Source organism: Typha latifolia, chromosome 11, assembly GCF_019914945.1.
Source record: "Typha latifolia isolate L0001 chromosome 11, TyphaL0001v2, whole genome shotgun sequence".
NCBI lineage: Eukaryota > Viridiplantae > Streptophyta > Magnoliopsida > Poales > Typhaceae > Typha > Typha latifolia.
The window spans coordinates 8,653,126-8,666,698 of record NC_133096.1 but is presented as its reverse complement, the minus strand read 5'-3'; the positions used below and the strand labels follow the sequence as shown (position 1 = coordinate 8,666,698).

The 13,573-nt window shown below is 37.6% G+C and overlaps 2 protein-coding genes across 4 annotated transcripts; one reads left to right on the top strand and one right to left on the bottom strand.

Moving 5' to 3' along the window:
- The first annotated feature begins 16 nt into the window (after positions 1-16).
- LOC140797163 (E3 SUMO-protein ligase MMS21) lies at positions 17-2,755 on the top strand. 2 transcript variants are annotated; one of them, XM_073150438.1, is made up of 7 exons: positions 17-218; positions 294-365; positions 442-552; positions 712-822; positions 1,550-1,689; positions 2,230-2,315; positions 2,395-2,755. In XM_073150438.1, the coding sequence occupies exons 1-7, from the start codon at positions 120-122 to the stop codon at positions 2,532-2,534; spliced, it is 759 nt and encodes a 252-aa protein (XP_073006539.1). In that variant the 5' UTR covers positions 17-119; the 3' UTR covers positions 2,535-2,755. The 2 variants fall into 2 exon arrangements, with proteins under 2 accessions (XP_073006539.1, XP_073006540.1); XM_073150439.1 differs by having other exon boundaries at positions 79-218; positions 730-822.
- Positions 2,756-3,522: 767 nt separating this feature from the next.
- On the bottom strand, positions 3,523-10,566 carry LOC140797597 (auxin response factor 15-like). 2 transcript variants are annotated; one of them, XM_073151176.1, is made up of 12 exons: positions 9,790-10,566; positions 9,637-9,693; positions 9,311-9,493; positions 9,130-9,214; positions 8,681-8,771; positions 8,427-8,591; positions 6,235-6,354; positions 6,086-6,161; positions 5,168-5,330; positions 4,210-5,087; positions 3,940-4,130; positions 3,523-3,852 (listed from the first exon to the last, which is right to left on the bottom strand). In XM_073151176.1, exons 1-12 carry the CDS (start codon positions 10,081-10,083, stop codon positions 3,759-3,761), a joined length of 2,397 nt encoding a protein of 798 aa, XP_073007277.1. In that variant the 5' UTR covers positions 10,084-10,566; the 3' UTR covers positions 3,523-3,758. The 2 variants fall into 2 exon arrangements, with proteins under 2 accessions (XP_073007277.1, XP_073007278.1); XM_073151177.1 differs by having other exon boundaries at positions 5,174-5,330; positions 9,790-10,560.
- Positions 10,567-13,573: the final 3,007 nt, after the last annotated feature.

Sequence of the window (13,573 nt, the reverse complement as noted above, 5' to 3'; positions counted from 1 at the left end):
TTTAATTGTATAGAATTCCTACATCTTGGATGTAGGGAATCACCTCCCGTTTCCCTCCTTTTCTCCCCCCCCACCAGACTCCTCGAGAAGTAAAACGGGAGAAGACGAGGACGACGACGATGGCCTCCGCGTCCGCATCTCGGCCTCATAACTCCGGGGCCGCAAGAATCGCCACCTCGGCCGCCACCATCTCATCCGAGAACCAAACCCTCATCGCGGTACGGTTACTACCATTTCCCTAAAACCCTAAAGCTTAAATCTGAATCCTGATCCTCGTTTCCTCTGATCTCCAGGATATCCGGAAAGCCCTAGGCATCATCAAAGGAATCGCGGTCGACCTCGAGAAGGAAGAGAAATCCGAGAAGGTAAGTATTGCTGGGCTTCTAAAACCCTAGCGCATCGTAGTAGTCGCGATTTCCCATCTATCGGAGTTATTTCTAGGTGGAACGATTGGAAGAGGTGGTCTTGGAGCTCCTCGATACGTACGACGATTGCACCCGGTTCTCGGAGGCGATTCAAACGGTCAGCAGCAACTACCAGCCTTCCGATCAGGTGATTCTTTCTGTTTAGATTTGTTAAGACATTTTTTTTTCTTTCACAAAAGGCAAATGCCCTGTTTCATTGAAACATTAAACTTTGCTAATACGAGGTGTGTGGTAAAATGTTGATATTTTTTGTTTGTTATTTCTCAAATGACTTGATGAGTTACAGCCCACCGATTTCAAGAAGGTGCTTGAGGATGAGGTTGCGAAGCTTAAAGCAGCATCACCATCCAATCCACAAAGCAATCCACTCCTCAGACAGTTCAAGGAAGCTATTTGGGTATGAATTAAAAGTGTTGTTTCTGAGCAGTTATCTAATGTTTGCAATTTGAAAGTTACATGCTTATTCTATGCTGAATGCTGCTGGTATGACATTATTTCTGTATTGCTACTTTTTTTTTTATAAATTGTAAGGGAATATTTATGATATTTGTTTTAAAAGAAATGTTTTAGGGTTCAGGGTTTAGGTGACACATATTTCTTGGTTATTTTTTCCCTTACAAAGGAGATATTATTATGCACTACTGTAGGTAGATTTGATAGGTGAGAGAAGAATGCCTACTAGACCATCTAGAGAACAACCTGCACAAAAGATTACTATCATCCAATAGAATATAGAAATTGACTACTGTACAATGAGCCGTAATTTGATGGTTTTGCTTATGGAATTTAAAGCATTTACTGTGAACTTAGAGCACAAATTTTGCTGGTCTTCAGCTAGAACAGAGTTACAGACTGACTGGCAGATCTACTTGCAATTCTGGTTATACTTCTTTATCTCTCACTTTTCAGGACACTCTTGCATCCTCCTAAAGTGAGACTGGTGCTGGTAGTATAATCACTCTTAAATTGTGTCTGTATCTCCCTTAGTGTGAAAGCACATAATGATTGATATTTATGAAGATTATATTTACATGTTTATTTTTGGAATTTTAGTCTTCTCAGTTTTTGCAGAATGAAACTGACCCTGAATTAGTGGGATTTGCTTCTTGTTGTTCTATTTGCAGAATGTCCATCATGCAGGTCAACCGATGCCCGGTGAAGAGCAAGAAGATATCATTATGACCAGTACCCAGAGTAACTTATTGAATATCACGTGCCCATTAACTGGGAAGCCTATAATTGAGCTGCCCAATCCGGTTCGGTGGTAAATACTCTTGAACATGTTTCATTTCTGATGTTAATATTTATCATCATAGTCACATAAGCTCATGCTTGCAAGTGTAAGTCAGTAAGGTTATTAACGTAGCTACTAAAGATACAAGCTTTATACGGGGAAAAAATTGCCCGATGATGGTTTGGCATAGGAGGTTACATAGTGACAGTATTTGGTGATTTAATATAAAAATATGGATAGCAAGTCTTACAAAAAAGAAAACCCGTTAATGAGTTTTCTATTGTTGATTTGCTATGAAAAGTAGAGTCCTCTTTCAAGCCCAGTGAGAACATCTTTGCTTTGCGGTAGGGTTGTAAATGATTGCTTCTTTGTCTTCTCTTTTGTGTTTTTACCTCTACTTCCCCGAAAACCTTTTTGTATATCTAAACATGATATGAGGAAGTTGTCTCCAGCATGATGAGATATACTGTAGTACCTTCCTTTCTTTCATATAATCCTTCGCTTGTGAAGGATTTTCTTGAACATTTTATATTCACGTTCAAGCTTAACCTCTTGTTTCCTCCGCTACAGTATGGATTGCAAGCACATTTATGAAAGGGATCCAATAATGCATTACATAAGAACCAAGAAACCACAACCTCAATGCCCTGTTGCAGGTAATCTACTGCTTTCTTTCCTTTCTTCCTCCTTTTTTTCCAGGAGATGTTTGGTGTCTTACTTTATGTGCTTGGTCAGGCTGTCCGAAAATTTTACAAGCCGCAAGGGTGGTATGCGATTCTTTACTTCATATTGAAATTGATGAGCTGCGCTCAGCAGAGAATACCAATTTACATCCTACAGTTGTAGAAGATTTCACTGAAGTTGATGATGAATGATTTTAGCCAAGAAGAGGATGGCATTTTAACATTTTGGAATACCAATACTCTGTTCCACTTTACATCTTTTTGGATACTCATGTAAATTAATTTAGATGACTGAACGGATAGGACCAGAATGAGGTGCAGAAAAATTTGCTAGACCCTCCTCTACAAGTATGTTCCTGTTACTTTTGTAATGAATATAGTATTTGACCAAGGTAAATGAATCACCTCCTCCACTGGTGATACATACTGTCAGTTCCTATTGAAGCAATCGACACAGTTTGAAGAAGCAAAACCTAGGGAAAAGTTCAACTCATGGATATCTTATTCACGGGCTGTGTCCTTGTTAGCATCAAAGGACCTTTTTAGCTAATCTTAGATGAAGCTTAGCAAATTTTAAAAATTATTCTAGAGTAGCATTTCAGTGTTGAGACATTGTGAAACATAGAATCATGTCGAAGTGAGAATGCTTTATAATTCCTCTAAAAAATCCCATGAATGTTGATCGCCGCTTGATAACCAAATTTAAGCTTATTTCAAATTAGCTTAAATCAAACAGCCTGAATTAAATCTTGAATTGTCTACACTTTTTAAAATAAAATGAAACATATAACACAATTATAATTTATAATTATTCATAATATATTAATAAATATAAATTTAGTCTTATCGAGCCTGTCTGTGCTCAAACTCAGGCTTGCAATTTATTTCGAGTCTGATCCAATTGATCAAGCTTAGTACCTTTTTTCATATTATGAGTGCTGTTTGATCGCGGCAGAACAAATAGATCGCTGCAATTTCCAACTACAATAGACAGGCGATCACATAATCCATAATAACGAAAAATTAACATTTCTACCGCATTGTTTAGTACCACGGAAATTAATCATATCTAAGAACCACAACACTCGTATCTCTGACTATTACAATGCTACAGAACCAAAACCATGAAGGATGATATATCAGCTACACAAATAGAACATATAACCGAAAAAAATAATACTACATGGAAAGGCAAGGAAGCCCTTGAATATTACCATTCCATTGTGTTCAACGTCTTCAATCCCGACACACTAACAGGAATTGGTAACTAAGGCAGAACATAAGGCATACATAGTAGTTTGGATACCACGGATAGAGAGATAAAAAGCAAATTAAGAGCATATAGGAATAAGTTTTGGACACAAGTCAATCTCAGGTTACAGTCCAGTTGGCATTGAAGGAAAAAGGGTCTTTCATCTAACTAACCAAAGACATCTTCAGGCGACATGCTGTCATTTCCTCTTCATCCTGCGTGTATATAAGTATTTTGGAGGCAATGTTGCAAAAGTGCCTGCAGAAACATCAGAAGCTTGAATCAGTGATGATGGCAGCATCATTGATGAATAAGAACTCCCAAAAGTAGTAGTGGACGCTTAACTGCCAAGGATCATCTCCAACTAACATCAAATCATCCTCATTATCTGTATAGACAACATGCCATTTCTTTTCTGGGTCATTCAACAAGCCTTGCATATCAAACAAACGTTCCAGCTCACAAATCAGACCAGCATATCCATCAAACCTAGAAAGATCAATAACCCTCCCTACAACACTCCCTTGCTTGTGAACCTGCAGTATTTATTTGCAATAAAGAAACAACAAGGGTTTCCTAAAATGGAGCCGCACAGAGAGCATAAAGAGCACTTACGGTAGCGCAACTGCGCCCCAGAGATTTAGGCAATTGTGGCTCTGAAGTCGGAAAATCAATTTCATAATTATTTTCCTCACTGCTGTGCACCTCACTGGTTACTGGAATTCTCTCAGTTAAGGAAAACCCAAAGAGTCTGCAACCCTTTCTGCTAACATCCTCGTCGTTTAACCCAGGACTGATGGCATTTTCAGGAGTATGGACATTCCCCATTTCAAAGTGTTCACTAATAATGTCACCAGCAATGTGATGAGGCCAATTTGGCAAGGTCTGCCCGTTTCTCACTGAAACATCTGAAAGCTTAGAGTTGTCATTTTGGCTACTATCTTCACCTTTGTCTAAGCGGTTATGCAGCAATTGGAAGTGTGGGAGATCCCGCTTAGAATTTGCTTGTTGGAACACCAGAACAGACGATGGAGAAGATGCCTGAGTTGGTGGAACTGACGATTGTGCAAAAGCATATCCCTGAACTTGTCCAGGCCATCTACTTGCAGTGCCAGATAGATGCACACCATCAAATGGGCCAAAACCACCATTATGTGGAATAGCATCAGTTGAAGTTCCTCGATAAGAAGGAAAAATTTCTTGACCTTGCAAGACCTTTTGGAATCTCAGAGATTCACCAAAGCCTGCGCAATGGTATTTAAATCCAGAGTTTCCAACTGGATTTCCAGTACCACTTCTTGGACCACCTAAAATGCTAGCTGCATCGGTGGAACATCTCCTCAAGTCAGAGTATTGAATATTTCTCATCTCAGTTGCCTGAGAAGTTGCAACACCAATACCATCATGAGGAGATTTAAAACCCAAAAATTCTTGACCTTGCAAGACCTTGTGGAATCTTGCAGATTCCCCGAAGTCTGGACAACCAGTTCCATCTGTAGACATTTAAGCAATGTTCAGTAGAGTACGTGACAAGGGAGATACATAACATTTCTATTATGCAGCAAGGACTTACTTGGACCTGGAAAATCTGGATTGACCATGGGAGCACATGTTTTAGTCCTTTTAGAACAGGGTGTCAACAGACTGTGGGAGCCTGAACATGAACCGGTTGGCTCAATCTCCCATGGAGACACCCTATTTTGTCTACTACAATCTACATCATCATCCCATCTTACCTGCAAGAGAATAGCAATTTAATAAACAGCACACCGTACGTGCAAAAGTTATTAGATGTCTGACTCTATTTAGTATAAATCATTTTACGCTCTAAATTTTACCAAAAACAAAAAGGAAGATAAAATAAAGATGATTGATAATCCAGCATGTGAATCAGTCACATGATTGGGTAGGAGACCTTGCATCTATAAGGCAACTGCACAATTAACATAAAGGGATGCTAGGATGTAACACTCGTAAAAGCAAAGAGGTAGGCAATATTTACATTAATCTCGAACTTCCCTGCACCAGAGTAAGTAGTAGAGGTAACGAGCTCATACACATGGAAAGAGATTGCTTCTAATAACATTCATCCAACCTAATATAAATGCCCTATGGCACCACTATCAGCCAGTAAAGCCGGTGATTTGTATATTAACCTCCAGAATAAGATGAAAGGGGTGGATCAAAAATTATGGACTCCCCTGGAATTTTAGAAGTTGATGCATAACAACCTTAAAGCTCAAGTAGTAAAATTTCTCCAAATGAGTAGGAAAAAAGTAAAAAGAAACAGATCTTGAGTGGTCGTCAGGATGGGAAGGAAGGAAGCTTGGAATGAGTAATGAGTTGTACAAGTGCACTGGTCAAAAGTAAGATCTGACAGACAAATAGTACTGACTCAGCTTGCATTCTCCCTCAAAATACGAATGCAATATAATTTAATTATAGTTATTATACTATCCAATGTATCAATGAAGATAAAGTGAAACTATACCAATAGACATCTCCATTTTGAACTAGGCCATCTAATAGGGTCGATGTCACCAATCCCAGTGATCATTCCCGTATACCTGAAAAAGTAGAAATCCTTATCTTAAATATAAAACCAGAAAAGATAAGTGCTGCCACTTGAGTTCTTCAAACCTTCTCTCTCCCGCATCTTCACTTTCATATCGCATCTTAAACCTCATTCCAACCGAAAACGGATTACCGAAACTCTTTGTAAACTTCCAATATGGCACGATAAATTCAGATGGGCTTGTCCTGCAAGTCCCAAATTCAAATCAGCAGATTGTAGGGCAAAAAGAATGAAAAGGCAATAAGCTCTATTTTTCTTGCCATCTGATTGTTTTGATATGATAGAAGTTGGTATTTCTGAAACTGGCAATTGCTTAGAATTACTGACATTAATATTTAAATGGTTTAACCTATCGCAGTCTCTACATAGGACAAAATATCAGTTGAACATACAAAAGAACTAGCTCCAAGGTAACTGCTAGCAGATTCAGAAGGTAAAGAAAATATCAAGGCTAAGGGCAACTAAAGTAGGAAAAAGGAATATAAGATGACAGTATCTAGCAAATTATTAAAAAGAAAAGGCAAATGGTTGTCCATAGGCACTCTGAAAATTTATGCTACTTGATAAGAAACATGCAGGTGTTAGAATATACAAAATAAAAAAATCACTGTTCTCTCACAGCATAAGCTTTTAGAGAAATTGATTAGTTGACACAGTATCAAAATAAAGGTATTAAGATCAATTTCTACTAAGCAAATATATCACTTCAAATATAAAACTTCCATCGGATTAATTTATATCCACTTATTAGGCACATCAACATGTCTTAAAGCACAAAATTGAGGGTAGTGTTCAGTATGAACTATAAAGATCACCATTCTAAAATAACTTATATAACAACAGGAAAATAATGGGATACTATTATCCTTATATCCCATTGTATCCACATGAGAGACAATTGGCTCCATTCCAAACCTCATAAGTTAATTCACTTGATGGAACATATTATTTAGCATCTCGCTAGTTCAAGGATACAATGAGAATTATATTATGCTTCCAATTAGCGCTCATCGAGCACAAGGGTGACGAAATAGCAAAGGATATTATGCATCAATTGCACAATGGCCAAATAGTGGTGTGCAACAATGCTGTGATATTCTAGAAACACACTTCGTCTATCTGAGGCCAAATTTTAATTTGATCAGTATATTTTTCTCAACAAAATGTTTAGGGTAATTTCAAATTACCCTCCTATAGTTTTACCTAAATTCAGACGACTCTTGAACTTTCATTTGTATCATTTTAACCCCCTATGATTTAAACTAATGTGAAACCATCAACTTTCTTATCTAAACTTAATAGAGCAAATATAAATTACTACCAATAATCCCATTGTTTGAGCAAATATGAATCTTTTAGCCATATTTTTAAGATAATTAAAAAATTTTAATTTGAAGAATAGTGTGTGGTGAGTAAATTTAATAAAAAGAAAGACAATTGTGGCAAAAAAAATCTCTGATAATTTAAATTTTTTTTGTACTTTGTTTATTAAGTTTGGATGAAAAAGATAATAGTATAAACCACAAAGAGGCAAAGTGATACAAATGAAATTTTAGGAAGTTGTTTAATTTTAGGCAAAACCATAAGGGGCAATTTGTAATTTAACCAAAGATTTCCTTCTAGCTTGTCAAGAATCTTCACTTATTAATATTACCAGAACATAAATAAATCTCCCCACTTTTGATGAAGCACTCTATTATTATTAGGAGCTTGTTGAATGTTGATGCTCTGGCCTCAAAATTATTACCCATTTTACACGTTCTACCTTGAAATAGCTTGACATAGAGATTCTCTTGCCATCCCTACGCAATTCTTTCCCCTAAACTCACAATTTCTATACCTTATGGGTCCATGCGAGCATATTGCTTAGACACTCATCTTGACTTTACAATCTCATGTTTGAAACTTTCTTAATCAAAAGCTGATATTCAAATTTGCCCTTCCTATCTTGATGATAAAGCTTTGTGCTGTAATCTAATGCATTTGAATAACTTTCCTCACGTGTCTAAAGGCTGGAGTACTCTTCCTTCTAGAGAAACATGGGTTGGACTATAGTCAAAAGTGTCAAATATCCATTTTTATGACAGCTACTACCTAAAGCATTGCTGTGTAATTACCAGAAAGAAGGCCACAAAATGAAATTGAAAATGATAAATCTAGCAATTACTGTCTGATGTTGTTTGCTGATGATGTGTGCATATATCCAGACAGCAAACCCCTGCTATAATGACTCATTTGACAAACAAAAGCTACGAACCTTGGATTGTAATAGATATGGAACACACTTTTCATAGACACAGCATTGGCAACGCCAGCAGGTGTACTAAGATTTGAAATTTGGCTATACAGTGCTGCAAAAGGAGCTCCTTGTTTGAGTTGAACGGCTCTTCTTATCCCCAATCTTAGCTCTCCATCATCACCTCTACAGAAGCAGGAAACTTTATTAGTGGAAAATTTTTTTATAACTACATGTTCTGTGAGTTTGTCAACCACATTTCTCAACAATCGTACCTAAGAAACAGCACTGCATCTCCAGAAACAAGTTTCTTCCTATTTACAAATGCACTCCACCCTGTAGTTAAAAGATGCCTACGTGGTTGACCTGTAATTCCAGAAGTCAAGACATTTATCAGAATAAGATGAATTCTTATAAGCATATGTAATCATGCATTTACCCCCAGAATAATATTATTTTTGGTTGACATTTTAAAGGATAAAATTTTCATCCAGCTGAACTTACGTATGACATTCATAACGACACTTTTAAATCCCACCTAAGAAAAAAGTTACACAGAAAAGTTGGTATAGAAAATCCTTTTCTATAAACAGAAACGGGCAAAAACTATTGCAGTAAATGGAAGACAAATATATTAAAAAAATCCTAAAATAGTGCATCCATTTTCTGATATGTATTTGGTTTCTTCCGTATCAGATAGAATTAATTTCGTTCAATATAATACCTCTATAGATATGACGAAACCTCCACTCCATGCCATGTAAATCTTTAGCAACAAGCTCTTGAGAAGGCCTCTGCTGCTTATAATCCTAACTCCAAAAGAATCAAAATCAAGCAAAAGATAGTAAAGAGATTGTTCCATGGTGAAATATCAAAATTCCTAAGAGAAGGTAGTAATCTTTTACCAGGGGAGGGAAGCAGTCCTCTGCAGCTCGGCGAGGCACAGAAAAGCCACCATGGGTGCTCGTGTCCGAGGCGGTGAGCGTCTTGCAGAACATGTGGGGCACTGGCGCCCTCCTTTTGCCATCGGCATCCTCCGGTTCCCCGTCACCCTCATTGCAGCTCTCTCGCAGCTGTCGCTCCACCTCCTGCAAAAACCAAATGTATCATCGCCAAATATCCCTCTTACCGAGAAGTTGAGGAAGTGAAACAAACACGCCGCAAAATCCGGTTTTTTTAGTGAAAGCGAGCTTTTAGAGGAGCCTTTGGGGAAAAAATATCAATCCCTTACCTCACTTTCCGCAACAAGCGAAAGCTGTGCGTAAACCTCATCCGTCGCCGCATCGGCCTGTTTTAAGAAACAAACCAACAGACACATGGTGAGCACGAATCCAGAACCATTTTCCCCCTCAGAACCAAATGGAACCGAAGCAAAGAGACTAACAAGTAACTTGACATCGACAACTCGGCAAAACACATGGGCCGGAACACAGTAACGCCCAAGCGCCGCTCCATCCCCCAAGTGCTCGAGATGCCCCTGCGGTAAGTACACTACCACGCTCCCCTTCCTCGGGAGCGACGTCAACGGCCCGGCGCACGCATGCCACAGCTCCAAACACACCGACCCCTTCGGAAAACCACCCTCAGCCGGCGCCGGACTTATAGGCGCCGCCGTCGCCGGCGGCGACGGCGCCGCCTCGTCCTCTTCTTCCTCCACGGTGTTGAGATCGATCCCCATCCTTCCCCCCAAAACCCTAGCGAAAAGCAAGTACCCAAAGCCGGAAGCAAGAAGAAGAGAGGAAGGGAGGGGAGGGGAGGGGAGGGAGAGGAGGAGGAGGAGAAGAAAGGGAGGAAGCAAAAGGACGGAGGTAGTAGATGAGAGGGGTGGGGTTAGGGTTAGGGTTTTAGGGGTAGGGAGGCTAGAGAGGTAGTGGAGGCATGGGAGGCAGTGGAATGACACATCGCGTTAATGGCCATCAAGTAAGTGGATAAAAAGGCGAATAAGCACGAATTTTAAAGGGATCGGGCGGAAGAGACGGGGAGACCGGGGGGGGGGGGAGGGGGGGATTGCTATCCCTCGGTTTCTCTCTCTAGAAACTAAAAACTCCTCAGCTTTGCCAAAAGGGGGACGGACGGGTCAAAGCGACACCCGAACCACACCCATCCGTACCTCCTGCAACTCCGATCTCCATTACTATCCTTCTCTCTCTCCCCCTCCCCCCCAAGCCCCAGGCCCCAGGTCCTTACCTATACGGAAATTTTCGAACAACACCCTATAATTTACTCATTTCTCAGTTACGACCCTATCCCATCACTACTTAATATCACGAGACATATACAAATAAGACCCCCATATTTGTGTTTATTATCATCATTACCATGTTTTTTCTCTTGATAATTCTTCAATACCCCGCAATTCTGCTTATGAAACATCCCAACATTAAAATAAATAAAAAAAGTTTAAAATTATTATTTAATTTGAGAGTACCATTTGCAAATAGTGAAAGATAGGGATGAAGCTAAAAATTGCGTTAACCCGTAGGGTGATATATGCACATTTCAGTTAGCAAGTTGCTACTATTATATCCCTGCCGCTTGCTGCTCTAATTTGATGTGGTTGTCGTTATCGGTGGAGAGCGAGAGGGAGTAAAAGAAAAAGGTATTTAGAGAGAGAGATGGAATAGTAACGCGTAGTGTAGTGTTACGTCTTAGTTTTCACTTTCTCCTCGCTTTTATCGGTGGGTCTGAGCAAGGGGGCAGAGCTGCTTGCAGTAGCTGCCGGAAGGGAAAAGAGTGAGTGCTCTGTCCTCTCTCTCTCTCTCTCTCTCTCTCTCTCTCTCTCTCTCTCTCTCTCTCTCTCTCTCTCTCTATCTATCTCTCTCTCTATCTCTCTCTCTCTCTTCTTCTTCTTTTCTCTCTCTCAGTTTGGGGGATGGGATGGGATAGGATGGCATGGTAGGTCTTTTATGCGATGGGCTCCTGTTTATTTAATGCTACATCAAATGACAAGACGTAGAGCCGTTCTGCTTTCCCGGGGGGTGTGATTCCTTTTCTTTTTCCTTTCTTTTCCTTCTTTTGTTTCCTGGCTGGAAAGTTTCATATCATGGGGAGAGAACACGGACTATTTTTTTAATTTCTTTTTAACATTTTTATTAGGCCCATTACTCGTATCATTGTTTCATTTCAAAAACTCATAGTACAAATAAAACAAGCGAACGTATAATTTATATCTCTCCTCTGACAAATATACTTAGATTGGATTCACCGATAGTAATTAAATATTCTATACGAGAAACATAAAACCATCTATTGATATTGTTCTACTAAGACAATATTTGATTCCTGTCTCAAAAATATAACACTCCCTCTGACTTGTGGACTTGAGATTTTCTTTATCGTTAACTCGAGAAACAGGATCTTTGCTCTAAGTGACTTATTAGAGAGACAAAGAGACAATGTATTGCAACCTGGATGTGAGTCTCCAGTGCATGGGGATGGGTCAGAGAAGGATTAATACCATTTATGCACGACGTATCCATGACTATTGAACTACATACTGCCTCGTTCATGTCTGTTGTTGGGAGAACAGGGGAGGCTGTTCATCAAAAAAAAAAACCAACGACCAAACTTTTTGCCTCAATTATTTTAGGCTCTGTAGTTAGATTGACGTTTCTTAGTCCACTGTAAAGTTTTTTTTATCATCAAGTTAAGTACTATCATATGTTTCTCACTATTTCAAATTCTAGTACTTTATATTAAATTGTATTATAAAAAAAAGCCCCCCACTCCTCCTTAATTATCTAAAATTAATTAAAGGAGAGGTTGAAATTTTTTTAAAAGGGAGGAGTTTTTTTTTTAAGTGAAACAAATGAATTCCTTGCTAGAATGGTTCCAAAGATATAAGACAAAGAAATGTTTGGCATGTACAAGTAGTGCATGTGACACAAGAGAGCAAAGGATAATTGCTATTTATTCATGGTTCCATATGATTGGGCAAATCGAAGTGATCTATTCCCCTTTGGTTCTTAGCCATGGGAAAATCCAATGCAGGTAGATTTGTCAGAGATGTTTGTCCCACCGAGATCTAATCCAAGCAAACATTTCACTTGTAAGGGTGGAAAATCGCCGATAATAGTATAGATATTCTAATTTTCTATATTAAAAATTTATTAGATTGCTAATCATAATTTGTGCGTAAGACATTTTAAAAAATAATTGTATACATATATTTTAAATATAAATTATGTACATATATAATTTTAATCGTAAAAAGTAACTTGAATAAGTTTATATAACAATTTGTATTTGATTACTAAATAGTGAATAAATATGCTAGCTGTAATTAAATATTGCCTAGAAAAATAGGTATAAATTTATCCATAATTTATCACGTGACTTATTTTATACAATATTTAACTAAAATTATATATAAATAAATATTTTATTATAAAATATATTTAAGAGATAACTAATTTATAAATAAGTATTTATTATAGAGGAACCAAACCGTACCTAATATTATCTAAATGAAATTTCAGGAAGACAAATTAGTAATTTTTAAATTAAAATAATTTGGGAGTATAAAAGTGAGAAGAGAGATAAATAAGTATTATTATTCTAATATTAAGATAAATAATCATTTACTAGGTTTATGCTTACTCTTATTTTATTCTAATACTTGAATCGTAGGTTAAATAACGCTAAACAGCCAATTAAAAAAAAAACAAAACTATTGTTAGGATGATTCCAAAAAAATCCTAAGTTTGTGGGTTACCAAAAAGTACTTGCCGTGTTTGTTTGCTAGCTAATTTAATTGGTAGCAATATTTTATCTCTACAAAAATGTTTGAAGACTAATTAACTGGAGATAAGCCAACAAATCAAACGAGAGAAAGGTTATTAAAAGATTTATTTTTCCAAGCAAGAATATTATTTAGTAAAAAAATGAAAGAAGAAAAATATGTCTTTGAATACCTATGTGAAGGTGAGAAGAATTTTCGTTGCAAAAAGTTAGTCACTCTATTCTGATATAATATCCATGTTATTTTAGCAAATTAATTTTGAAAATAATAAAATATTTTATACCTAACTCAAGATAATTTTTAAGTAATAAAAGTGAAATTTCTCAAAAATACTTTGAACAATAATAAAGATAAAATGAACGAGTTGATATTATTCTTTTTCTATGGTTCTAATATATGATTCCACTTATCTGGGGTTGGGTCTTTA

Coding starts and splice junctions, on each gene's coding strand:
- LOC140797163 (XM_073150438.1), top strand. CDS start 120: ATGGCCTCCGCGTCCGCATCTCGGCCTCATAACTCCGGGGCCGCAAGA. Junction 553..711: donor ACTACCAGCCTTCCGATCAG/GTGATTCTTTCT, acceptor GATGAGTTACAG/CCCACCGATTTCAAGAAGGT. Junction 1,690..2,229: donor CTGCCCAATCCGGTTCGGTG/GTAAATACTCTT, acceptor CCTCCGCTACAG/TATGGATTGCAAGCACATTT.
- LOC140797597 (XM_073151176.1), bottom strand. CDS start 10,083: ATGGGGATCGATCTCAACACCGTGGAGGAAGAAGAGGACGAGGCGGCG. Junction 9,215..9,310: donor AGGACTGCTTCCCTCCCCTG/GTAAAAGATTAC, acceptor TTTTGGAGTTAG/GATTATAAGCAGCAGAGGCC. Junction 4,131..4,209: donor TGGGGCGCAGTTGCGCTACC/GTAAGTGCTCTT, acceptor TAAATACTGCAG/GTTCACAAGCAAGGGAGTGT.